This window comes from Crocuta crocuta, unplaced genomic scaffold (genome assembly GCF_008692635.1).
Source record: "Crocuta crocuta isolate KB4526 unplaced genomic scaffold, BGI_CrCroc_1.0 scaffold130, whole genome shotgun sequence".
Taxonomy (NCBI): Eukaryota; Metazoa; Chordata; class Mammalia; order Carnivora; family Hyaenidae; genus Crocuta; species Crocuta crocuta.
The window spans coordinates 16,014,790-16,040,942 of NW_027527920.1; the positions used below are offsets into that span (position 1 = coordinate 16,014,790).

At 36.7% G+C, this 26,153-nt stretch overlaps 1 protein-coding gene across 13 annotated transcripts in view; it reads right to left on the reverse strand.

Annotated features, from left to right (window-relative positions):
* Positions 1–26,153, reverse strand: part of TCF12 (transcription factor 12) — a 361,796-nt gene that overhangs the window by 3,077 nt on the left and 332,566 nt on the right. For 6 of the 13 annotated variants that reach the window (XM_077748014.1, XM_077748040.1, XM_077748071.1 and 3 more), the window contains 4 exons: positions 16,108–16,222; positions 15,042–15,222; positions 10,027–10,259; positions 2,152–2,305 (listed from right to left, as the gene is read on the reverse strand). In XM_077748014.1, coding sequence (XP_077604140.1) covers positions 2,163–2,305; positions 10,027–10,259; positions 15,042–15,222; positions 16,108–16,222 — 672 coding nt within the window. In that variant the 3' untranslated portion in view covers positions 2,152–2,162. The remainder of the gene's footprint in view (positions 1–2,151; positions 2,306–10,026; positions 10,260–15,041; positions 15,223–16,107; positions 16,223–26,153) is intronic. The other 7 variants (XM_077748024.1, XM_077748047.1, XM_077748087.1 and 4 more) reach the window with 2 other exon arrangements.

A 26,153-nucleotide genomic window follows, 5' to 3' on the forward strand; every position in this document is an offset into this window, starting at 1 on the left:
AGATATTCAAAGCTACTTGGCCTTATATTATGTGGTAGCAAATTCTGTGCTTTTAGGGCCAGTTGCTCCATGGCCCTTTATCAGCCATTTTTGTTTTAGCAGTCATTTTCCTGCTGGCCAGTCTTTGGTTGGTTTTAATCTGTTACTCAGTTACATAAACAACTGATCGTTATCAGATGAAACCAGATAACTAACTTTATAAAATTAGCAACCTTTAAAACATATGTTAAGATAATAAACACTAAATTACAAAATTTTAAGGAACAAAGTTCATTTACTATGTTTCTTATTAGCCTGAAACTTTTTTTTTAAGGACTCTTTATCTCTTTTTGACACATAAGAATGCTCAGGTTTTACCCTAAGTGTGGGAATTTCCTCATTCTAGAGATAAGGGTAGAGACACGAAAGCAGTAGGAGATATAGAAGCAGTAAAAGAACAGGAAGTAAACAGGGTAAGGAGAGAGATGTGAGGTAGGGAGAGAGACCTGAAGAAGAAAGAGCTGGAGAGGGACCAGAAAGGAGAGGAGGAGGAAACGGGTACAACTAAAGAGAGATACAGGCTCTGTGATAAATCTGACAGCTCATTGTCAAGGGTTCTTTTCACAGCCTGGTGGCTAACTGGGACCTGAGCATCACAAGTTACCTTTCAACACTCTTCTTTAAAATGAACTGAAAATTTAGAAAGTCACTTTGCATTGAGAAGCAATGGGGTGTTTTTATTTTACAACTTTAAAGTCTATTTTTGATAAAAAAAAATCTGTTTTTTCATGATAGTCTATATTTTCCAGAAAATATGAAACATGGCTTGTGTTCTAGAGGATCTGCAAGCTACTAGCTCTTGCTTGAAGTCTCTCTTTGACATGCATAATTAGGTTGCTGGGTATTTTTTCATAGGGAAGGTGGTTTTGGTTTTCTCCAGTGTGCTAGTGTTAGAATTCTAAATGACAAATAATTACATTAACCATTTTCCCTTTTGTTCCCAAATGAAATATTCAGTTTTGGTCTGTTTGATCTTAGGAAGGATACATGCAGAGGTGGTAGGAATCAAATTCATCAGGAAAAGGTGAATTGAGTAATGCTTATAGTTCAGAAAATATTCTATCAAATTCCAGACTTTCAGCTCAAAATGAGACAGGCACAAAGTTGACCAAATGAAAGTGCACTTCATATTTTTTTGTGTTCCACACCTCCCACGCATTCACCCTTACTTTACTGCTTTTAATGTGATGAAATTGGGAAAAGAACTACATACTGCTGCTGGCAGATTATATAAATGAAGTTCCCAGATGTATTCCTAATCCATGCTGGCAGTTAAAATACTACTGCCCCAAATATTTAATTACAATCTATATCAATTTCTTCCATCTACATAATAACTACAACTTAGATTATTAGAGATCATGCACCTGTATATAGTTAAGAAAAAAGATGATTCACATTAACTACTTGGGCAACAACTTCATATTACCTTTGTCATTTTGTTAAACAAAAAATCCTACAGAAGTGAATTGTGTTTAATCCATGAATGGAAAGACAAAAGAACAGCTTTAAACATGTAAAATTCCAGAGAGAAGGGCCCTGGGGTTCTATCATATGTAATACCTTTACGTTCACCAGATTCTAGAAGGTGTTAACTAATAGGCTTACAAGGGAAGAAAGATGTATATTACACACTTGCATTGTCGATCCAAATGGAAGCAAGCAGTAACTCGTTTGTGTATAAAGATTTCATGACAAGAAGAGGTAGGTGGGTTAACAGAAAACTGGTTGATGATTACAGTCAAGTATTTCTGAGTAGAGGAATGAGGAGTATGAGCAGCAGCAAAAGTATTTGACAGATGAGTCACTACACTATTTTCTTCTAGGATCAGAATAATATTCATGTGAGAGTGTATACATGATGATCCAGAGCAGAAGAACCCAAAATTCTTGGTAAATCACAGGATACTACACACTGAACAGTAATCTGATATTAAAGAACGCTGGCTCTGTAAGTACAGTGATACAAAAGAAAAGAAACTGTTGGGATTTCAAATTACATGTGACCTTTACCATTAACAGTGCCACCAGTGAATTGTGTTTAAGATTCTAACTCAGTTTAAGGTGAAATCAGGCAACTTCCTTGTAGTTTCTTTTCATACCCATACTTACCTGGCTGATGTTTACATATGACCCATAGGGTTGGTAGTTTCACTAAGCCCAGGATGGGTTCCTGGCAGTGTGGTTGGCGGCTCTGCCGATACGGCAGAAACTTTTTCTTCTTCCCTTCTCTTAAGGCAGGCTGCTTTGGGGTTAAGGTTCCTCTCTGAAACAGGGGAAAATAATTTTTATCATTATAGTAATTAGTTATGAATCAGGGACTCTTAGGTCTCAAACTGAACAAACTGCTCTTCTGTTTTCTTTCTGTGGGGATTACCTCTATCTCTGTAATTTCATTTCCATACTGAATAAGATCACACAGAGGCAACAATGATGTGCTCTCACAAAACCTCAGATTAAATGAGCCTCCAGCCTTAAGCTTTTTAGTGAGTATTTGGTGTTTTCTTTTTTTCTACTCATGATTTAGTCTTCTAGTGTTTGATGTGATCTACATCAACCTCCAAAGGCACTTCTTTTATTGCTTCAAACATTTTGGCAAGTGCTATTGTTAGTCTACCAAGTCTCCTCGGTATCCTGCTAAGATATGGTACATGGGATTGATACAGATGTTGACACTCTCTGTGTACCTGGAGAGAGGCATCTGTGCTTTATCTAGAATTTTATCAGTTCAGAAAATGATAAAATAGATACCCTCAGCCAATCTTCTATAAAAATTGTGCCAACTCCTCAAGGTAGAGAGGTAGCTGGTACATATCTTGCTTTTCTCTCTCTCTGTCTCTAGATATATATAATGAAATGATTGAACGGTTCTTTCTATTGCTAGAGGTGTGATTAAAAGGGTGATAAAAACCTTTTCTACTGCTTTGCATATGAGATAGCAGAGATAACTAGATGGAACCTTTGAAGTGGGCACTTTCAAGAGTAGGGGGTCTTATGCAAAATAAAAAGAAAATCCATTGGACTGGAGACTCACTGGATCAAAATCCATGTGAGAATTACTTTTCATGTTATATTTTCTTTAAGTGAGTTTTAAGCACAAGATATCCAACCCATGACAGCTTCTGGTTTGTTTTTTGTTTCTGATAATAATATAAAGTGTAAGTGAACAGCTGTTTTACATATTTTATAAACTGACTAAAAATGTCCTAATTAATGTAATATAAAAGGATCACTTAGTCCGTAATGAAGGGGTACCTGGCCGGCTCAATGACATGTGACTCTTGATCTTGGGGCTATGGGTTTAAGCCCCACAATGGGTGTGGAGATTGCTTAAAAATAAAATCTTGGGGGGTGGGGGTTGTGCCTGGGTGGCTCAGTCAGTTAAGCATCCGACCCCTGGTTTCAGCTCAGATCATGATCTCATCATTTTTGAGTACGAGCTCCGTGTTGGGTTCTGTGCTGACAGCATGGAATCTGCCTGGGATTCTCTCCCTCTGCCCCTCCCCTGCTTGCTCGCTCACGCTCTCTCTCTCTCTCTCACACACACACACACACTCACACACTCTCTCTCTCTCTCTCAAAATAATAAACTTAAAAAATTTTTAAAAAAATCTTGGGGCATTTGGCTAGTTCAGTCAGTAGAGCATGTGACTCTTGATATCATGGCTGTCAGTAATAGCCCCATGTTGGGTGTGGAGATTACCTAAATACAAAATCTTAAAAAAAAAAAAAAATCTTAAAAAAATCTGTTTGTAATGAAAACACTACTTTAGGGGCCCCTGGGTGGCTCAGTCGGTTGGGCGTCCAACTTCCGATCAGGTCATGATCTTGTGGTTCGTGGGTTCGAGCCCCGCGTCGGGCTCTGTGCTGACAGCTAGCTCATAGCCTGGAGCCTGTTTCAGATTCTGTGTCTCCCTCTCTCTCTGACCCTCCCCTGCTCACGCTGTCTCCCTCTCTCTCAGAAAGAAATAAAACAGTAAAAAAATTTAAAAAAAGAAAAGAAAACAGTACTTTATAGAAGTTGTGAATTTTGTTAGGTTTCTTGAAATGGCCAGCTGAATGCAACACAGCAGACCTCTTCTCTTTTTATGTATTTTTTTCTAAACCAAGTAAAAATGTATTTGAATGTACACTGCAATACACATTTATAGTCAGTTCTGAATTTAAAAAAAGTAAACAAAAGACTTTATTAATGGTAAATTTAGTTGACTCTGTTGACTATCACTAATGTATAATGATTAAAATTTCATTTTAGAGTTCTTACCTTCTCAGCCCCTGCATTTAGGAAAAGACATGAAACCTATACAATGAGGAAGATCATTGAAGAAAGAAAGGTACACACTTAATTTATTAGGATAAGTAGCAAAATAAAAAGGCATGTGCATCATTATGTAAAAATATCAGGAACTTTCTTAACAAGTAATTGTGCACTCCTAACTAATAAGAGTTGTTTTTTAAAAAATTTTTTAAACATTTATTTATTTTTGAGAGACAGAGCACAAGCAGGGGAGGGACTGAGAGGGAGACACAGAACACGAAGCAGACTCCAGTCTCTGAACTCTTAGCACAGAGCCTGATGTAGGGCTCGAACACCCGAACCATGAAATCATGACCTGAGCCAAAGCCAGATGCTTAAACAACTAAGCTACTCAGGCATCCCAAGAGTTGTGTTTGTTTAATTAAGTGTCATGTCCCTTTACTGTGCAGGCAGCAGTCTAATGACTAAAGAGACTAAAGAGAAGGCATAAATCAACATGTTAAATCCAAAGAGGAGAAAGTGAGGTCTGAAAGTTTCCCAACTGAAACAGGTTTACATTTCTCTCATTAGAAGGCTCACATTTCTCTTATAATAAAACGTTGTTTTTAGCTAACTAACTATGACCTGTGTCACATGAGGATCTAGCAGGCATCATCAGAATAGCTAGAAAGGAACAGAACCAAAAACTTAAATTGGGCAAGATCTTGTAAGATTTCCAGTCAGTCAAAGAACATTCAGGGCTGGAGGAACCAAGAGAATGCTACAGCAAGCTCTAGAAAATGTGAAGTTAATTTTGATCCAAAAAAGGCAAAAATGCCAGTGTTTTTTAATACCTTCTGGTGTGTATGTGCAGCCCATGGCAAAGATATTAAGTAGCCAGAAGGCCTAATATACGGGTGGGTAGAGGAAAGACATTACCTGAAGGGAATGAGAAGTGACTGTCTTTCTCACATTTCATTAATTTAAGAGAGCCAATCTACCCAAAGCTCAAATTTTGGCTAACTCTACAGTCACTTCTTACATTATTATGACTGAGAAAATATTTTTTTATGATAACTATGTGGACAAAACTCACAAGTCAAGAATTTTACATTGTTTCCTTGTTCATATGACTCTTTGCTTTTCCTGTAGTTAATAGTTGCCTTGGTTTTCATTTGCTAGTAATACTAATTTGTCCCCCTGACCCATGCTCCAACAGATCTAATAAATGCCTATCAACATTTTTTTTTTTAAATCTCAAAGACACCATCATATCATCAAATCTCATCTTCTTTCCCTGGAAAACTTTCTTCTGCAGCTAACCATCTTTTATGATCAATGTGGACTAGTAGGCACCTTGATTTCCTAGACCTAGCAGATCTTGTCATGAGATTTCCTTCTGATGCTCTCTTCTGTTAGATTCTTTGTTTCCTGCTCATATGCCTTTGTCTTTACTGATTATGTCTTTATTTGGCTACCACATGTTTCAGAAGCTTTCTGAGAACATGCACAGGGGAGGTAAAATTTTAAAGTCTTTGCATATCTGAAATATCTTTATTCTATTCTTCACTCTTTGATTAATGGTTTCGCTAGACTAGAATTCTAGATTGTGAAAATTATTTCTACTCAGAATTTTGAAGGCACTGCTCCACATCTCCTTTAATCTAGCATTATTTGTCCAGAACGCTGATAAAGTTTGACTCTCAGGGATCCAACTTTTCCATAGCAGAGAGATCCTTAGTTAATCTTCCTGTTTTCAGGTAATGCTTGACTTCTGCCTTCTCTAAAGAATAGAGCTTTTTAGAGGGGCTAGGAGCTTTGTGGAACAAAACTATCTGCTTCTTGTTGGTATCATTCCCTGTTCCACTTAATTTCTTCTGTATAAGTAAGTCAATTACCACTACTTTGTCTACTTTCCCTTGTATATACATATTTTGCTCTCTCATTTGCTATGCTACTTTCTTCTCTCCCATCTGTCCTTATGGATTAATTTTATTTTTATTCATTTCAGTGGGGATTTAGTAAGGGGTATTACCAAAGAATATGCTAAGATTACCATGTATTATGATATCATTGCAACTAAATTAAAATCTCCTGAGGAGAGGGTCTGTAAATTTGTTTGGGAAAAGGAAACGCCTCAAGTGATTCTGGGACGAGCCAGATTTGGGAACCATTGTCCTTGCTCAATTATCTTCAAATTTACTAGGAGACAAGGAAACTAAAATCCTAATAGTTCTATTGTTTGTAAATTATCACTGGAAGGTAAGTAAGCTGACTGAGTAGACCTGTGAAAAAATCTGAGGAGGAAACATCTGTTAATCTAATCGTTACTAAAGATGAGTATAAACTTGAAAGTATTATGTAAAATCTATGGATTAGTAAAATTGTAATGTTAACATTACAGTTGTCATAACGGAAAGGCTTAAACTGGCAATGGCAGGGACCAGATGGAATTTGGCATGTGAGGTATCAAGGTGTAAAAAATGCTCTGGCAAAATCTGAGGCTTGGAAAGGAAGCCAGCCACTCCTCCTATTCTCCAGAACTGCCCTCCTGATATATTGTTGATTGCCCTCCTGATACAGACACTTGTCCAGGGATGACAGGTTGTGGACAGCCAGATAAAGTCTTAAAGCACTACCCCACAGCAGAAGGTGAGCATAAAGAGTCCAGAGAATGTCCAAAGTAGTCATGTAAACAAAATGTACACCTTTATAGAAATTGCTGGGCCCAGTGACTGCTGGGTGGAACCCCTGCAGGGATGAAGAGGTTGTCAAAAATAAACAGGTTACCAAAATAACTTAAAACTGCTAGAGATAAAGTCCAGAGAAGGACAGGGCAGTGGCTATACTAAACTCTAAAGGTGCTGCCATAGCAAAGCACAGGTTATGGGATGCAGGAAGGGTTCTAAATTCTGTTTGACAGAGAGCCATCAGAGTGTCTTTCAAGAAGGATTTTGCATAGATCCTAAGGCTTTACATTAAAGTTGTAAAATAAAAGCTCTGGGTTCTTAAGCACAGAGTCTGAGGGTGGGAGGAAGGTAGTAGGCTTTTATGAATAGGAAAGTAGCTCCTAATGAAGTTGTATTCAGTGTATTTTAATGTTTATTTTTGAGAGAGAGAGAGAGAGAAAAGAGGAGCGAGAAGAGAAGAGAAGAGGAGAAGAGAAGAAGAGAAGAGAAGAGAAGAGAAGAGAAGAGAAGAGGAGAGAAGAGAAGAGAAGAGGAGAGAAGAGAAGAGAAGAGGAGAGAAGAGAAGAGAAGAGGAGAGAAGAGAAGAGAAGAGGAGAGAAGAGAAGAGAAGAGGAGAGAAGAGAAGAGAAGAGTAGAGTATGGCAGGGGCAGAGAGTGAGAGGGAGACACAGAATCTGAAGCAGGCTCCAGGCTGTCATCACACAGCCCACCTCTGGGCCTGAACTCACAAACTGTGAGATCATGACCTGAGCTGAAGTTGAACACTTAATTGACTCAGTCACCCAGGTGCCTCTATATTTCAGTGTATTTTAAATTCTGTTCAAGCTCTAATCAGTCAGTGGTTACCTATATAAAGCTTTCCAGAACTGTGAAAAAAGTCAGTACCCATTAACAGTGACCAGGAAAGTTATCAGGCAGTTGGATGAGCCCAGCTGTTACATCTTCTTTCAGACTCAGCTCTTCTGTCCTAGTTACTTGTATGGAACCACTACAAAGTCAAATCTTGTGAGGGAATGAATAAGATCCACCCAAGCAGGGTGGAATTTATAACTTTTTCAAACACAGAGGTATTTCTCATTTTGATGACTTTGGTCTGAGAGTAGGAACCTCTGGTCTTAAACAAAGAGCTAAGAATACCCTGTATTCTAGCTTTAATAAACTGTAGGAAGGAAAGGTGCTATACAGGAATAAGTTTTGGCACCACTGCTGTCCAGACAGTCCAGGTGGTGGGAATAGTCTTGACAGTAAATGGCTGGGTAGAGTCAAGGTAGAAAATATCCTGGGTCTGCAGATCAGGGGGATGAATGTACTGGAACCACTAAACACAGGTGCTTCACTGCCTTCAGCGTGAGATGAAAGGTGTCAGAAACATTAAAAAAAAAACAAAACAAAAAACTTTGATAAAGGGACAGGAGATACTGAAGGCTAAAGGAAGCACAGATCCTGCCACACATGAGCAAGCAACAATCAGACTGTCTTTATGAACATTTCAAGGGAGTCAATACATTTTTGAAAATTAGGTTTCATTAATATTTACCCTTTATAGCTATTCCAACAGCCTTATTAGGAGCAAGTATCTGGTTTTAATGGTAGGTTGGTTATGCATGAAATAATCTATTCATCATTCTTACTAAATGTACTGCAGGGAAGTGGATGGATCAGTTAATTACTACGGTTAAGTTTTTCTGCAAGTGTGTTCAAGTTCTCTAACTCTGGTTTCCTTAGGAAGAGTATTCTTTCTGTGACCAATGCTGAGGGTCCACATTTATAGCTGTCAAGTGTCTGTCTTACTCCTATTCTTTTTTGTTTTCCAACTCTTCTTTAAAGAAAATCCTACATAAATATCCAGTACATAAGAAAGATAGAGCTGCTCTTAATGAAGAGGGGCTGGAGGTAGGGTCTAGAACCCAAGGCTACATCTAGAATTCTTTGTAAAAAGACTTAGGATAAAACATTAATAACTTTGGATGAGAAGACAAATAGGTATACAAAAAAATGAAGCTCAATGGTAAAACCTTTCAAGGGCAGGAAGCTTGTATTATGTGGTAACCTAGGGTCTAGCACATAGGTGACTGGGACAGAAGAGGTGAACAATAAATCCTTGTGCAAAAAATGAAGTTTCAAAGCTTCTTCAAGATTCCATCAAACTTCTTGAAAGATAAAACTGTTGGGTGGCACCTGGATGGCTCAGTCGGTTAAGCGTCTGACTTCGGCTCAGGTTATGATCTCACGGTTCGTGGGTTCGAGCCCCGTGTCGGGCTCTGTGCTGACAGCCAGCTCAGAGCCTGGAGCCTGTTTCAGATTCTGTGTCTCCCTCTCTCTTTGACCCTCCCCTGCTCATGCTGTCTCTCTCTCTCTCTCTCTCAGAAATAAATGTAACACTGAAAAAAAAAAGATAAAACTGTTGGGGCAATTGTCTGAGTCAGCAGTGGATGAGCCTGTATAAACCATATGTTTGTCCTTATAGACACCCAAACATGTCAGTGCATATTAGGCCAAGAAGTTTATGGCATTCCTGATCAGGGATCAACAAAGAAACCTTGAGACCTTTTTGACTTGGGTATAAAGGACACCCATAAGAAGTAAAGCCAGGAGGGGCCATGATCAGATACTCTATTAATCAGCAGGGCCATTATAATAAATGGCCCAGGGTAAAGCAGGCAAGAAATATAGTACAAAGAATGGGGAAGACAGGAAGCAGCAGGAAGGAAACGGGTTTAGGCAGGTAAATTTAACAGTATGGGAGACGAGACTCAATAAGAACATGAACAAAGGGGCATAAAGCACTAACACTGAGCAGTGGGCAGAGGCTGGCTATTCCCAGAAAGACATCATAGTATTGCACTCTACTGGTTTGTGGGAAGCATGGAGCATACAGATACTGACCAATACTGTGAGACAAAGGTGAAAGAACTACAGAGAAGACTTGATCCAGATGACACAGTGGCAGAAGTACTAGTTGAATTCATAAATAACTTCCCAAGCAGAAGAGAAAGTAGAAAAAGAAATGTCTGCCCACCTAAGGCAAAACAGTTAGGCATCTTTGCATAACCTACTTACCTCTGACTTGCTGTTCTAGACTAAGGATGACTGCCACGGCCTGATGAAGAATAAGGAGTTTTGTTTGGGGTTTTTCACTCTTTAAATGGAGCTGACACATTCGACCAAGCTCTTTGAATGCCTCATTAATATCCCGCACACGTAAACGTTCTCTGGCATTGTTAGCCATCCGCCTTTCCTTCTCCCTTTCTATCTTCTGTTCTGGGTTCAAATCTTCATCTTCATTAGTACTGCTAGAAAATAAAGTAAACAACAATGTCTATTATACTCCCTATAAAATATGACATGCTTATTGTATAAAATTATAAAGATGGAAATGAAAATGACCTATAAATTTTACCAAACAGTAGTAAGTTACACTTAACATGATTATATGTATATCTTTCCAGACTTTCTTTTTTTAAATTTCTTTTTTTAAATGTTTTTATTTATTTCTGAGAGAGGGAGAGAGAGAGAGCGCGAGCGTGAGCAGGGGAGGGTCAGAGAGAGAGGGAGACACAGCATCTGAAACAGGCTCCAGGCTCTGAGCTGGCCTGTCAGCACAGAGGCCGACGTGGGACTCGAACCCACAAACTGTGAGATCATGACCTGAAGTTGGATGCTCAACTGACTGAGCTACCCAGGCGCCCCTTTCTAGTCTTTCTTTAACGCGTATAGTTAAATAGTTGAAATTATACCACATACATTTTTAAAGTTTATTTATTTTGAGAGCAAGCTGGGGGTGGGAGGACAGAGAGAGAGGAAGAGAGAGAATCCCAAGCAGGCTTTGCACTGTCAGCGCAGAGCACTACATAGGGCCTGAACTCATGAAACTGTGAGATCATGACCTAAACCGAAATCAAGAGTTGAACCACACAGGTGCCCCTACGACATATATTCTTAAATGCGTCTTCACTGTACATTACAACATAAAGTCATTTCTGTACTAACACAACTCTTCATAAACATAATTTGAATGACTACATAAAATTCTAGCACCTTGCTATGCAGACTGTGATCATAGGAATCAACACTACCAGGAGCTTGTTAAAAACATAAACTCTCAGGGGCATCTGGGTGGTTCAGTCGGTTAAACGTCCAACTTTGGCTCAGGTTCATAATATCACCATTTGTGAGTTTGAGCCCTGTGTCGGGCTCTGTGCTGAAAGCTCAGAGCCTGCAGCCTGTTTCTGATTATGTCTCTCCCTCTCTCTCTGCCCTTCCTCTGCTTGTGCTCTCTCTCTCTCAAAAATAAACAACCATTTATCCCCTCTCAAAAAGAAAAAAAAAAAAAACCCTCCAAATCCCATAAACTCTCAAGTTCTACTGCAAACCTATGGAATTGGAAGTTACATTTTAATAAGATCCCTGGCTGATTCATATGTACATTAAGGTTTGAGAAGCACTGTCCCAGAGACTAATGTGTGTTCTAATTTGCCTAATCCATGTTCTTAAATATCTTCTAGCTGTCACCTGGTGAGAAGGAGGAAGAAAAGCTAAAGATACAGAATGAGGAAGGATCTCAGAAACGACTACTTTTTGTTTCAGAGAGAAATATCATCAATGACGATGACTTTAAAACATGGGTAAATTGGAACAATTTTTTTGAAGGACAAACTGGAAAAATATCCAAAGCTTTAAAATGTTTATTATGCCTCGATCAGCAGTTCCAACTTTAGAAATTCATCCTAAGGATATAATTAGAGATCTTTATAGGAATTTATGTAAAAAGTTGATCACACAATTATTTACTTTAGCAACTAAATGGAGTCCAATAATAGGAGGCAGGTTAAATAAAGCACAGTACATCCAGACAACTATCTACTACGTAGCCTCTAAAAATTAAGCTGCAGACTGTGCTCAATAAAAGATGCCAGACACAACACTACATACTGTATGATTTACATGAACCTCTAGAAAAGACAGAACTGTAGTAATGGAAAGCACATAAATGGCTGCCAGGGGGTGAAAGAAGGGTACTGCTTACCAAGGGGTATAAGGAAACTTTCTGGGGTGGTAGAAACATTCTATTTTAATATGGTGGTAGTTATTAAGGCCATATACATTTGCCAAAGGACAAAAACTGTGCACTTAAAATTGTGTATTTTATTATATGTGAATTAAATTTCAATAAAGATGGCTAAAAACAAAAAGAAAAAAACCGTGTTTGAGAAAACTCAGGGACAGATGAAAATGTTAAAAATACATTGTTATATGAAAAAAGTTGGTATTATAAAACATATATCCAGTTTAATTCCCATTTAAACTGTCTTTATGGAAAAATGATATTCCTTAAAAAGTAAACAGTGGTTAATTCTCGGTAGTAAAGTTTCTTGTGATTTTTGTGTTCTGTATTTTCCAAACTTCTGTAATGAAAATGGATCAAGTAATAAGGAGGGGAAAACATTTGAGAGAGATGCACTGGAATAACTTTTAGAAAATTATATTTGAGAAATAACTGACTGAGCAGTCTCAGAATCCTGAAATAATGAGCAAAGAAGAGATGTTTTCTCTTTTCTAATAACCTTGAATACTGTTATAAAGTACACAATAGATTTTTGCAAGCTAATTGTCAAGAATTATATAAAAGCATTCTTTTGATAATACAGAATCCCTAGCTCTTTTACTTCAAAGGAATCTTTACAGATCATCTAGTACTAAGGTTTCCAAACGTGGTCACCCATCAGAATCTTCACGGGCACTTGAAAAATACAGGTTTCAAAGATCTCACTACAGAGGACACTGATCCCGCAAGCTTGGTCTGGGGCCAAGGCAACCTGTATTTCCAAAATGTTTCAGGATTCCAGGGCACCTAGGTGGCTTGGGTGGTTGAGTCAGACTCTTGATTCTGCTCAGGTCATGATCTTGCAGTTCATGGGATCCAGCCCCCACATCGGGCTTGTGCTGGCAGTGCATAGCCTGCTTGGAATTCTCTCTCCCTCTCTTTCTCTGTCCCTCCCCTGTTTGCATGCACATATGCTTTCTCTCTCAAAATATATAAACAACAAAAAAACTTAAAAAAAAAAAGTTTCAGGATTCCAATTAGTAGAGTTGAGAACTACTGGTAGATTCAGAGAAATCAGTGATCTCCCCAGGATTATCATACTGCTAATTAGTGGCAATGTAATGACAAGGACCTAGGTAGGTGTTCCACGGAAGCAAGCCTATACCACATACCTAAAATTATCATCAACATGACAGTAAGTACAGTACCTTTACTGAGTATTTACTGCATGCAAGACAGTGTGTAAAAGGGCTTTATATGCATCATTTTCCCATTTATTTCTATAAGAATGCTATAATAGAAAGTCTCTTTTTAGAGAAAAAGAAACTAAAGTTCAGATAGCTTTAATAACTTACCCAGGGTCACTTGGCAGGTATGTGATGGAGCCATAATTCAAGCCTAAGTAAGCCTTATTTATTCAAAAACCATGTTATTAACCTGTTAACTATTATTAATTACTAAGCATTGCTGTTATTAGTAACCTATTTTACTGCCTTCTCAATTTCTGATGATCTATAACAGGTTCAACAACCTATGGCCCATGATCTCGCTCCCTGTTTTCTTTTATAAAATTTTATTGGAAGACTCATGTCCATTTGTTTATGTACTGTCTGGATGCTTTTATTATAATGGCAGAGGTGAGTAGTTGTGATGGAGACCTAATGGGCCACAAAGCCTAAAATAGCTACTATCTACCCTTTCCAGAGAAAGTTTGCCAAACTCTGACCCGTACAATGAGAAGATGCAAGTTATTTCTCTTAAAATTATATTTGAATAATAAAACCATGAAATAATCAAGATGTCTCAAAGGAGTGGTCTCTGGATTCTCTGACCCCATTTTTACTTCTTGCCCCTACACAATTGAGTGCAATGCATACTAAAATGACAGTATTAGAACCTTAATATTTAATTTCTAAATTAGTTTTCAGTAATGTTTTTAGTTTTATCTACCATACTCCTCACAATCTCCTTTGCACCCTAATTTAACACAAAGAACAATGTTTTAAATATCTATATGTGATACATACATATCATTGATACTAAAAAACAGGATATGCCAAAAAACATACCATCTAAATTTAATGTAGAACTAGAAGAATATTCTAAGGGAAGAATCTAGAAGTCATTTGAAATTAATGTACTATGTGTCAATATCCACACTATAAAGCCATGTCAAGGCCGATTTCTAGAAAACCTTCCCTGACAATAACAGCTCACCTGGAACACTTCCTTTTCTATACTCTTCTCAAATTACTATTTAAACCAGGAGTTGGCAAACTTCCTTTGTAAAATACCAGAAAGTAAATATTTCAGCCTTGTGGGCATTTGGTCTCTGCTGCAACTATCCAAACCTGCCATTGCATTGGGAAAGCAGTTACAGACAATATGGCAAATGAATTGAGATGTGGCAGTATTCCAATGAAACTTATAAAAATAGGCTGTGGGCCACATTTGGCCCACAGGCCATAGTTTGCTGACCTCTAGTTTAAATCATACAATAGAGTTTTATCATATACATAGCCTTAAAATAATATATTCAAATATTTATTGATGGCATGTCTCTAAATATCTACAATGCACAATTTAACTTGTTTTAATTGTTTTGTCCTCTAATTGAAGAGATAAATTTTTTTTAGTTTATTCATTTATTTTGAGAGAAAGAGAGAGAATCCCAAGCAGGCTCTATGCCATCAGCACAGAGCCTGTTGTGGTGCTCAAACCCAGGAACCATGAGATCATGATCAGAGCCAAAACCTAAAGTCAGACACTTAATCAGCTGAGCCACCCAGGTGCCCCGAGATGTAATTCTTTTTTATATGGAGCCTCTAAAATAGTGTGGTATGATGGAAAACATACTTTTGGAGTCAGCATCATATGCCTCCCTTTTTAGGGATGTTGTGAGCACTGTATGAGGTAACATATATAAAGTCCCAACACAGTATCTAAAACATAGCTGACACTTAATAAATGCATGGCACGCTTCTATTTTCCAAGTATTTTCACCCATGGCAAAGTGAGTGAAATGTAATACCTGGATGCTAACAAATACCTTGTTCTGCCTCTAGATGAAACTTTGATATCTTTTTGGGAGGATTCATCATCTGATTTCATGTCATCTGATGAAGGAGGTTCATGTAGGTTTTCATCTTTTTCTTTGTTTTCAGTCTTGATTTCTGCTGGAACAACAGTTCCAGACTGACTTTGCAAGCCACCTAACAAAGAGGTAAAGAAACAAAATAAATGTCCATAATTAGAACTAAGACTGTAGAAAGCTTTCTAGATGATGAATGCCCTTACTTGTTACAGAACTCTGATGGAAATCTAAAGATGTAGGATAATATACTATTCAGAGTTGGAAAGAACAGGTCCACAAACCTTAGGGAAAACGATTTTTAAAGCATCTGTATTTAACAGAAAAAGTCTGACCTTGATGGGTTACTTTAAGGCACTATTTAAGAAATGACCTAGTATGAGAAACGTGATGCAGTTTAGAAACTGACTTCTAAGATGCTGCTAACGTAAAGGAAATTTGTTGTGATATTTTCCAGATAAACACAGTAAAATGGGTGTCATGGTTAAATGTAACTGGGAAAACTTTACTTTGGTGGTCTTAACATTAGTTATATATTTGTACTTATTTATAAGTTCTACTCTAACATTTATGACAGTTTGTTTCTATCAGAATTGTCTGTCTCTCCAGTTAAATTATAATCTCCTAAATAATAGCTACCATCATTCAGAGCTCTCAACATATTTGGAAAAATTTCTTACTGCCTCTAGGGACCATGAGGACTCAGTCAGCAGAGGAAGTGATTAAGAAAAAGAGACATGGAGAAGTAGAAGGTAAGATGACCAGTAAGTACTGAACAGTTTGCATGTGGTTCCATCCATCAAGAAGTATCTACAACCAGCCTAGCCAAATGGGGCAATTGGAACCCTAAATATCTACCCTCTGCATTCAGTAGCACTACTGTTTGGAATTCTCCCACCTAAGATGACTTTTGACTCATAGAGGTCAATCTGCTTGTAAGAAAGATAATAGTGTGCCAAGTCTTATCTCTGTATACATTATTGCTGAAAGCCAACAATACAGTTACCTCTATAATTTTCTTGTGTTTTGTGGTTCAAGTCTGTGCTTGAAGCAGTGACTGTACTAGACAGGACTGAATGATTGCCATTGAGACTTACAGAGTCTTCTCGATGAGTTCCAACCTAAAGTTAAAAAAAAAAAAGTCAAGACTGTTCAAGGACAGTAATTGTTCAAATTCTTTTAATGGGTTTAAAACAGAAAATAACATCTATCTGAATTTAGAAACTTTTTTGGGATGCTACTTATCTGATTTTTGGATTTCAGAAGACTTTGATAGACTACTATAGACTACTTGTGAATCAAAATATTTAAAATATAAAATTCTAACTTTCAAATTTTATATTCTACAGAAGGTTGTTGTGTGAAGCAAATGAATAGAGACAAAGAACTCCATACGCCATAAAATGCTACACATTATAGCAACTATTAATAAACTTACATCAGTCTGAACATGTATTTCATATATTACCTAATTATGAATTTGCATTTAACAAAATACTGCTATATTCCAAGGAATAGTATTTTTTTATACTTTGGAATATTCTTTTCCTCACACACATACATATAGTGTCTTGTTTTTAATTCCTCTGCCTCCTTCAAAAACATTAAAAGAGCAGCAAAAGCAATACAAAATGAGGGGTGCCTACGTGGCTCAGTTGGTTAAGCATCTAACTCTTGATTAGGGTTCAGGTCATGATCTCATGGTTCATGAGATTGAGCCCTACACGCTGGGACACTCTCTCTCTTGCATGTGTGCACCATTTTGTTCTCTAAAAATAAATATACATTAAAAAATGAAGTTAACCTACAGCAGAAGTTCTGGGGGCACCTGGGTAGGTCGGATGGTTAAGCATGTAGTGTATGACACTTGATTTTGGCTCAAGTCACAATCTCATGGTTCAAGAGATCACAGGGCTGGGTCGGGTTCTGTGCTGACAGTGTGGAAGAAACCTGCTTGGGATTCTCTTTCCTTCTCTCTGTCCTTTCCCTGCTTGTGCTCTCTCTCTCAAAATAAATAAATAAACTTAAAAAAAAAATTTCTGCACTGCCAAGCAACAAAAATGCCATATCATTTTTACTGTTTTAGTCAAACTTATATAAATCACAATTAGCCTACAATTGGAAGGTAAGGCATGCAATACCACCAAGTATTTTAGCTATTCTAGTATTTTTAGAAAAACTGGTAACGATGAAGCTTTTTTATTAAAACAGTAGCATATGTGTCATCTACAAGATTAAGCCTTTAATTAAAGAGGTTTATTGCTTGGAGGTATACATGAGAATCAGTTTTTCAACAAATCCTTCAATCCCAGTAAACTGCTTTGTTTGAATCCTTTTTGAGTAATTAATACAGTTTTTTATCTTTCATGACTCTGTATGGATTTTACCCTAAGAGGTATAAATACCCCTATGCACATTTATTCTTTGGTTTCCTGTGAGCTACACAAAAGGAACCAAAGCAAAGTTTTAGGCAATACAGAGGATTTAATACTGGACCTGATTAGAACACATCAGGTCTTCTACTGCACTTTCTTTTTTATTTAGTTGATGAGAGAGAGAGAGATATTGAGAATCTTAAGCAGACTCTGCAAATCAGTGAGGAGTCTGGTATGGGGCTCGGACCCACAACTGTGAGATCATGACCTGAACCGAAGTCATATGCTTTGTCACGTCCAGGCACCCCTGCTACTGCACTTTTGAAGAAATGTCTGTTTTCCACCCTTATTCTTATCTTTGATGTGGTTTTAAAAAAAGCACCTAATGTATTCCCTATCTACTTCTAAATTTATTTGAGGATTAGTCATTGCTGAAGATTAGTTGCTTTGCTTGCTTGCTATGAACTACTCAATGACCTAAGGAGAAGGTCAGTGCAAAATCCCACTTATAAAAATAAATATAGTACAAATACAATATGTAGCTATTTAGCTGCAAATTCTATGGGACTCTAGGAGCCTAGGCCTATTCTACAGATAGGTATCACCAGAACAATTTTGACTGGCTGAAGAAATCACTGCAGGATACACTAAAAGCTAAGAATTCTGTGTTTGTATTTATAATGTGAACTTAAAACTTCCTGTGATCTTTGGTAATAGGTGCTGAATTTTGTTCTTACCTAGTATTTTGAACTATCATGCTAAGTAACTTAAAAGAAAATAGCCTTTTAGTTAGTATTCAAAATCTCATAAAGAACTTCTCAAACTCAACACCAAAAAAACCAAACAACCCAGTTAAGAAATGGGCAGAAGATGTTAATAGACACTTTTCCAAAGAAGACATTCAGATGGCTAACAGACACATGAGAAGATGCTCGATATCACTCATCATTAGGGAAATACAAATCAAAACCACGATAAGATACCACCTCACACCTGTCAGGATGGCTAAAATTAACAACACAAGAAACAACAGGTGCTGGTAAGGATGTGGAAAATCAGGAACTCTCTGGCACTGTTGGTGGGAATGCAAACTGGAACAGCCATTCTGGAGAACAGAATGAAAGTTCCTCAAGAAAATAAAAATAGAACTACCTTACAAACCAGCAATTGTACATTAGGCATTTATCCAAATGATGCAAAAATACAGAATCAAAGGGGTACATGCACCCCAATGTTTATAGTTTATAGCAGCCAAACTATGGAGAATGCCCAAATGTCCATCAACTGATGAATGGATAAGATGTAGTATATATAGACAATGGAATATTACTCCACCATCAAAAAGAATGAAATCTTGCCATTTGCAACAACATGGATGGAGTTAAAATATATTATGCCAAGTGAAATAAGTCAGTCAGAGAAAGACAAATACCATATAATTTCACTCATATGTGGAATTTAAGAAACAAAACTGATGAACATATAGGGAGGCAGGGGGGAAAGAGAAGAGAGGGAAACAAACCACAAGAGACTTAACAACGAATAAACTGAGGATTAATGAAGGGACGTGAGTGGGAGATGGGCTAGATGGGAACTAAGGAGGGTACTTGTAGTGATGAGCATTGGGTGTTGTATGTAAGTGATGAATCACTGAATTTTACTCCTGAAACCAATACTGCACTGTACGTTAACTAAAATTTAAATTAAAAAGTCTTAAAATTTAAACTTTCAAATATATGTATATTTACTCTGTATGTGCACAATTTATTTTATAGCTCTATAAGCCAATACCACTGAACAGTCACAAACTGAATTTTCTTTTTTTAAGTGTTTGTTTAGAGAGACTGAAAGAGATAGCAAGAGCAGGAGTGAACAAGAAAGAGTAGGCAGAGTAGGGGCAGAAAGAGAAGAGAGAGAATCCCAAGCAGGCTCCACACTCAGCGTGAAGCCCAATGCAGGGCTTGATCTTATGACCATCAGATCATGACCAGAGCTAATACCGACTTGGACGCTTAACTGACTAAGCCAGTCAGGTGCCCCACAAACAGAATTTTCATTTGAGTGATAAGTGATGATGCATCTTTTGAATTCTTACTTCTTTTTATTTCATTAGTAAAAATAATTCTGATTTTCTGAATATCAAAAAATAAAAATGTTCTATCCTTTTTGATGAAAGGCTTGGCAGGCGAAAGATCATTATCTAAGTAAATCCTAGGGATTTTTGCTTTACCACCTGAAGGAAAATCAGATGGCTGCTCAATTTGTTTTGGGATATAAATGACAGCAAATATTTTCGTCTCTCTGGAATACTATAAATTAAGTACCTTTTTTACACCAATTTTCATAATTGGCTTCCAAAAGAAAAAAAATCTTTAAAAAATGGCCTCAGCTTAGCAAAACGCCTGAAGTCTGGAGTTTTTCATGTTAATGAAGTCAGAAGGAACTTTTTTTTTTTTGTAACCCGATTCCCCTTGCAAATGGTCCTCATAAATTTTCTGGAGAATCTGACTTTCACAGTTCTTAAAGTTCGATTTAACCCTTGCTCACACTGGCTCCCATGTCTTCCCTTTAATCTGCAGCTACCCATTCAAATGGGTCTGTCCACAGACACAACAGGTGTATAAACAGTTCTTTGTCTGAGCTCAGAGACTGGGCCAGCCAGATAGGACTCTATGTTTAATTGTTCCTCTCGTTAGCATACAGCTGACAGGCTGCTGCTACTAGGGGAGTAGCAGGAGAAGGCAAACCCCTAGGCCTGCCATGCTCTAAATTTCAATTATTATGAAGAGCTCTATTTCAGAATAAAAGGCCCAACTCATTAAATGACATCATCCTGCATTCTGAGTCTTCACAATTTGTGTATGGCCTTACTTTTGTGGGAGCACCCAACAAGGGAGCTGTTTTCATTTAATTTGGCCAATAGCTTTAGCACCCACAATGGAAAAATGCTAAATCTAATTAGTTGATGAATAAGAGGTCTTGTGAATTAAGGAGCAGACTGAAAAGTGCTCAGTATGAATTCCTCTCTGATTCTGAATTCTATTCTAACAATTTGTTCCATTTTTACTATTCACTGAATACTAATGATTTAGATTAATCAGTATTAATCTACAGACTGATTAAAGGATCTTTATGTTCTGTATATATTTTGTTTTACCTAAAGAGGAGTTTTAAGCTAGAAACTTAGTAGAATTTAATTTGTTATGTCTCCTTTTTAATGATATTTCCATAAATATATAACCTGTATGGTTTTTAAACTTATATCAAATCTCTTAAAAAGCACTATAACATACGTTTAATAAAAAAAATTAAATTGCCCATTCAGGGAAAAAATGGTTAGAAAAATAAAATACAGTTAAAAATAAACTCCTTCAATTCAGCTGAAACCTAGGTATATAATTTCTATAGTATATAAACCTATACTAATAAAGTTAAATGCTGTCTACATGTAAGGTTAAAAGTTAGATTTCAAATTTGCTATGGGACAATTCCGAATAAATACTACTTTATTTGCTTCTTAGGCTTTAATAACTTAATCTTATAGTTTCTCTGCTTTAGAACTTAGAAAACAGACAGTTTATATTTTTCAATTATATAAGAAAACTTTAAATCATACAATTTAACATTATTCTGCTACTATACAAGAACACCACAAATCTCCAGCCACAGCTTAAACAACAAAACCCCCAAGGAATTAAAAAAAATTAAGAGAAATGGTTGGATTACATTTCCTCAGGACTTAAAGCAATGAAAAAAACCCTCATGGATAAAATTTCATATCATAAATAAGGAACTTTTCCAGATTTGCATCAAGCCTATGCTAATATAAAAAGCTTCTAAAAGAACATAGTTTGAAGTTGAAATCACTGTTGGAGGAATAACTGAGTACCTTCTGTTAAGGATAAAAGCAGTTATCATGGAATTATCTCATTGGGCCTCAGTAGTCTAGATATTACACCCATTAACAGGTGTGATATACAATAACTTTATACTGTTGAGACTTCTTTATAATGCCCAAATGAAATTAACAACTCTGTTCCTTTTCAGTTTTCCCCTTAATACCAGTATATTTTCCTGCCAGCAGTTTATTCCAAGAATTTATGGTTACACTGAATAAATGGGAGCAAAATTAAAGTCCAATGCTCACATTTTAATACTTCTAAAAACTCTGATTTTGTGCTTTAAAATTTAAACAATACATCAATCACATTCTAGTAAGAGTATATGACAAAAAGTCTTAAGTTTTCTATCTGCATTTAACAAATAAGGAGAAATCATCAAAAATGCTGAAAGGGAGTATGAAATTAAGTACGTGAAAATGTTAACCGCATTCAAAAATAAGTGCAGGGGCACCTGGGAAGTGAAGTTGGTTAAGCGTCCGACTCTTATTTCAGCTCAGGTCATGATCTCAGGGCTGTAAGATTGAGCCCTGGGTCAATTTCCTGCTGGGTTTGGAGTCTGCTTAAGACTCTCTCCCTCTCCTTTGGTCCCTTCCCCGCTCATGCTCACCCATGCAAATTCTCTCTTTTTCAAAATAAAATAAAAACAAACAAAAACAAAAATAAGAGCAAATGTAAAACTATGCCAGTCTGGCTATAACTATATATAAAAAAGTAGGAATTAATTATTCATTTCTTAGTTTCTTTTTCTGACATAGTAATCTTTCAAGAAATTAAATTTTTCTGTATATTAGACAGCTAAAATAATGTTAAAAGCTTTCTGTGGTTGAAACCTCATGTAATTCTAAGGTTTTATTTTTAAGTAATCTCTACACCCAATGGGGGGCTTAAACTTACAAACCTGAGATCAAGAGCTGCATACTCTACTGACTGAGCTGGCCAGGTGCCTCTAAACCTCATTTAATTCTATACTTTGATGCTGGTCCAATCTGTTTGGTTAAAAGTAACAAAAATGGGGGTGCTTGGGTGGCTCAGTCGGTTAAGCGTCTGACTCGGTTTTTGGCTTCGGTCATGTTCTCATGGCTTGGGCTCCTGAGTTCCAGCCCTGCATCCCTGCTTGGGATTCTCTCTGCCCCTCCCCCTCTCACGCTGTGTCTCAAAATAAATGAACAACAACAACAATAATAAAAGTAACAATAGTCAAAATTAAGTCTTTCTATATTGGCTCCTATTAACAGGTTTTTGGCAGTTGGTAGTCTTATCTCCTTGGTGTGAAATATAAAAATCCTTTTCTGGAATAATTAAAAAATACCAGACAATTATTTCATCTATAAGAAGATGGTTCTCACACAAATCAACACTATCGGCTACAGACGACTTTTAATGACACAATCTTATAACTGAAAACATTTATATTATAAAGAAAGTTTATCAGCAACAAAATTATTTCCCTGACCAACAGAACACTATCTTGATTAACCTGTCTATGTAGACTTTACCACAAATAATCTTGATAGCATTGGAGGCTGGGAGCTGGGCTGTCTGTATCACTTCTAACTTGATACCAACTTTTTTTTTTTTTTTTTTCTNTCTTCCACTCTAAATGTATTCTGGCTTACCTCAAATATTCTAACTACTTCAAAAGCACTCCCAAACTAATCATTAAAAAAATAAGCCAACAGTTACAGGCTCCAGGAAAAATAAAAACTTGCTAACCCTTGTTACCTGCATTGAGAAGCTAATTTATGTTTCAATTCAAAAAATTGGAAAGGCATGGCCTGTTGGCCAAATCTGGTCCTGGTTTCTCAAAAATTAAGGAGCTCTTTTTTTGTTAATGAAGTTTTATTGGAACACAGCCACACCCATTTGTTTTCATAATGTCTACGGCTGCTTTCAAGTTAGAATGTTAGAGGTAAGTAAATATTTACTATCTGGCCTTTTACAGAAAAAGTATACTGATCCTTCTTCTAAAATGCTAGCAGAGAAAGCAATATCATAATTAAAATCTGCTAGTAAGTTGGGTGTCTGACTCTTGGTTTTGGCTCAGGTCATGATCTAGAGCCCTGTGTCAAGCTCTGCACTGGGTGTGCAGCCTGCTTCGGATTCTCTCTCTCCCTTGTCCTCTGCCCCTTCCCTGGTTGTGCATCTGCAGGTGTGTGTGTGCTCTCTTTCTCTCTCAAAGTAAATGAAATAAGCAAAATAAATATATATATAAAACCCCTACAATTAGGACGGTGACCTACAGTAAATACCCATGAGAACAAAAATCCATTACAACAAAAATTTTATTTGAATGTTCTGTAGAATTCCTGAATTGATATTTGTTTATTAAAATAATTCTGCCCTCTGCAGAAAATAAATGGAATAATGAAAATTACATATTTTAGAGAGAAGCTGACCTCACAAATTGTACAAGGTGATATAGAATTGTTGATAAACTGATATTTCTGTGGTTACTTCATAATTTTGGCCAAGTAGCCTCCAGTTTTGGAAGCCTATAGGACAAATACCAATTTATGTTAATGTAGAGGATAATATATAAACTACCAGAAAGTTAAACAAGACAAAAAAGGAAAAGTGTTTCTAGACTGTAAAATTGTGTCATTTCTTAGCCATGATCAATTAGAATACACAGCGGCAAGAGGGAATAATAAAAGCAGGAGATTAATTCTTGAAAATGGCTGGCAATAGTTATAATAATGCATCTCCCCAATCACACACCATCCAATAATATGAAAAGAACTGATTTCATATAGGTGGGTAATGGGCGTGTAAGCAAAGTGCTCCTGGCACTCCTGATGTCTTCAGACATGGACAACAGCCACCAGGATAAGAATATTTCTCAACATTATGCCTAAGGCTTGGCTGGGAGAGTCACTGCTGACTGTGAACTTCATTTCATTCTATGCTTTGACCTTTTTGTTGAAGTTGAGAACTAAGGACTTACAGTTAAACAGTTCATTTCAGAAGGATGGGAGATGAATAGTGACTCACCTGACAGTCTCAGACTTTTGTCAGTTAGTAACTTGATAATTTGAGGGTAAGCCTGTCAGAAACATCTGTAGCTCCACCTCCACTAGTGACAGTCTGGACGGGGCGAACATAGCACATGACATGTGGCAGCTGTTCACCAGCTCTAGGTCCTCTCAAGCGGCAGTAAGAACCAGAAAGAGGACCCAGGTAGACACACTGAGCAGCAGCACAGCCTTAGTTGCTACAGCGCTGCTGCTGCTGCTCTGACTAAGCCAGACTCACCTCAAAGTGACAAGACATTTTTCTAGACTACTCGTTTTTTTTTTTTCCCCTTTTAAAGAATATCTCTGGCAGCCTTTTTGTTGAGGCTCTGAAGTAGGCAGCATATTCCTAGAGAATATAATGGGAGCTACTTTTTAATTAAAAGCTTCAGGGCAGTATCTAATGAAACAATCTCTCCCTCCACAAATCCTTTTAAAATGCACTAGATTTCTACATGGCTTTGTAGGACTGGTTTTTGAAAAATCTGTTTTCTAACTCATATACAAAGTTGGTAAAAATAACTTCCTAGAGACATAAGAGCCAGAGATACATCTATAGCAGAAAAACTGGACTAGGGGCAGTGAGCTATTATTAGTGAAGAATTAAAAAACAATTATGAGGTAGGAATAACTACAAATGGTACAAGAGACAAACTTTGGATTCAAATATATTGATTTTGAAGCCATTCTTCTAAAAGAGGATAAACAGTTATTTCAACAAAAATAATAGTTATTAATTTGACATTCTACATTTATATCTGCAACAAATGCTATCTTATTATACTATTAATATTATTTTATTTATTATTATTATTAACAGGGCTAATACTCCCTTTTATTTTGATGATTTTTGTAATTTTAAATGTTTTCACATTTTATTAGCTTACCAACAGCAACAAAAACTAATTAAGAGCCTGAATATCCAATTTTCTGACATTAAAAAAACACAACTCAAAACTGGTTGTTAGATATATAGGCATCTAATGTCACCTATGTTGCTGAAAATGCTGTACTCAGGAAACTAGGCAGCTGTGTTTGATGTTTACTTCAGCTGCTCCAAAATGAGTATAAATGGCTGTCTAATATGTGAATGTGAAAATCTGGAACCAATCCTCTTTACAGAACACAAGCCTTCAGCATTTGGGGCACTTAATTATTTTGATGATAGGTGAATTTTATCCTTGATCACATGGCTTACAGCTAGAAAGTGGTTTCACAGGAGAATATTTCACAGCATGCAATAAATCCTAAAAACAATGCTATAAACATTCAAACACATGGCATCAGTTAAATTGCAGGTTCAAAAGGAGCTTCATCCCTTTAAAAGACAATTTGGATAAAAAATAATGTAAGACATTCAACACAGAATTTTTGATGTGCTGGGGAATTTTACTTTTTTCTATCTCAAGTATTACTATGTTTTTAAAAAGATGGATTGAATTATTTTATTCTCTTCAGGAATTAATTGAACATTGTTTCTTTCATTGCCATTCAAATTACAGCTATTCTTAAAACTATCCCATTTTTTCCATTTTTTTGGGAATAAAGCTTAAATTTGGACTGGTACAAATAATTTCACATTCCTTCTGGTTTTGAAGGCAGGTTCCAAATTATAATAAACAACTTTTCTAGACCAGAATCCTTGAAATTCAGTCTTGCTTTACAGTCTTTGCTCTTTAGAGTATCTATATACTGTTTCAAGGCAAAAAACTGTTCTGCCACACATCTTGGGAAAAAAATCTAAGTGTAAGCTAAAATGATCTT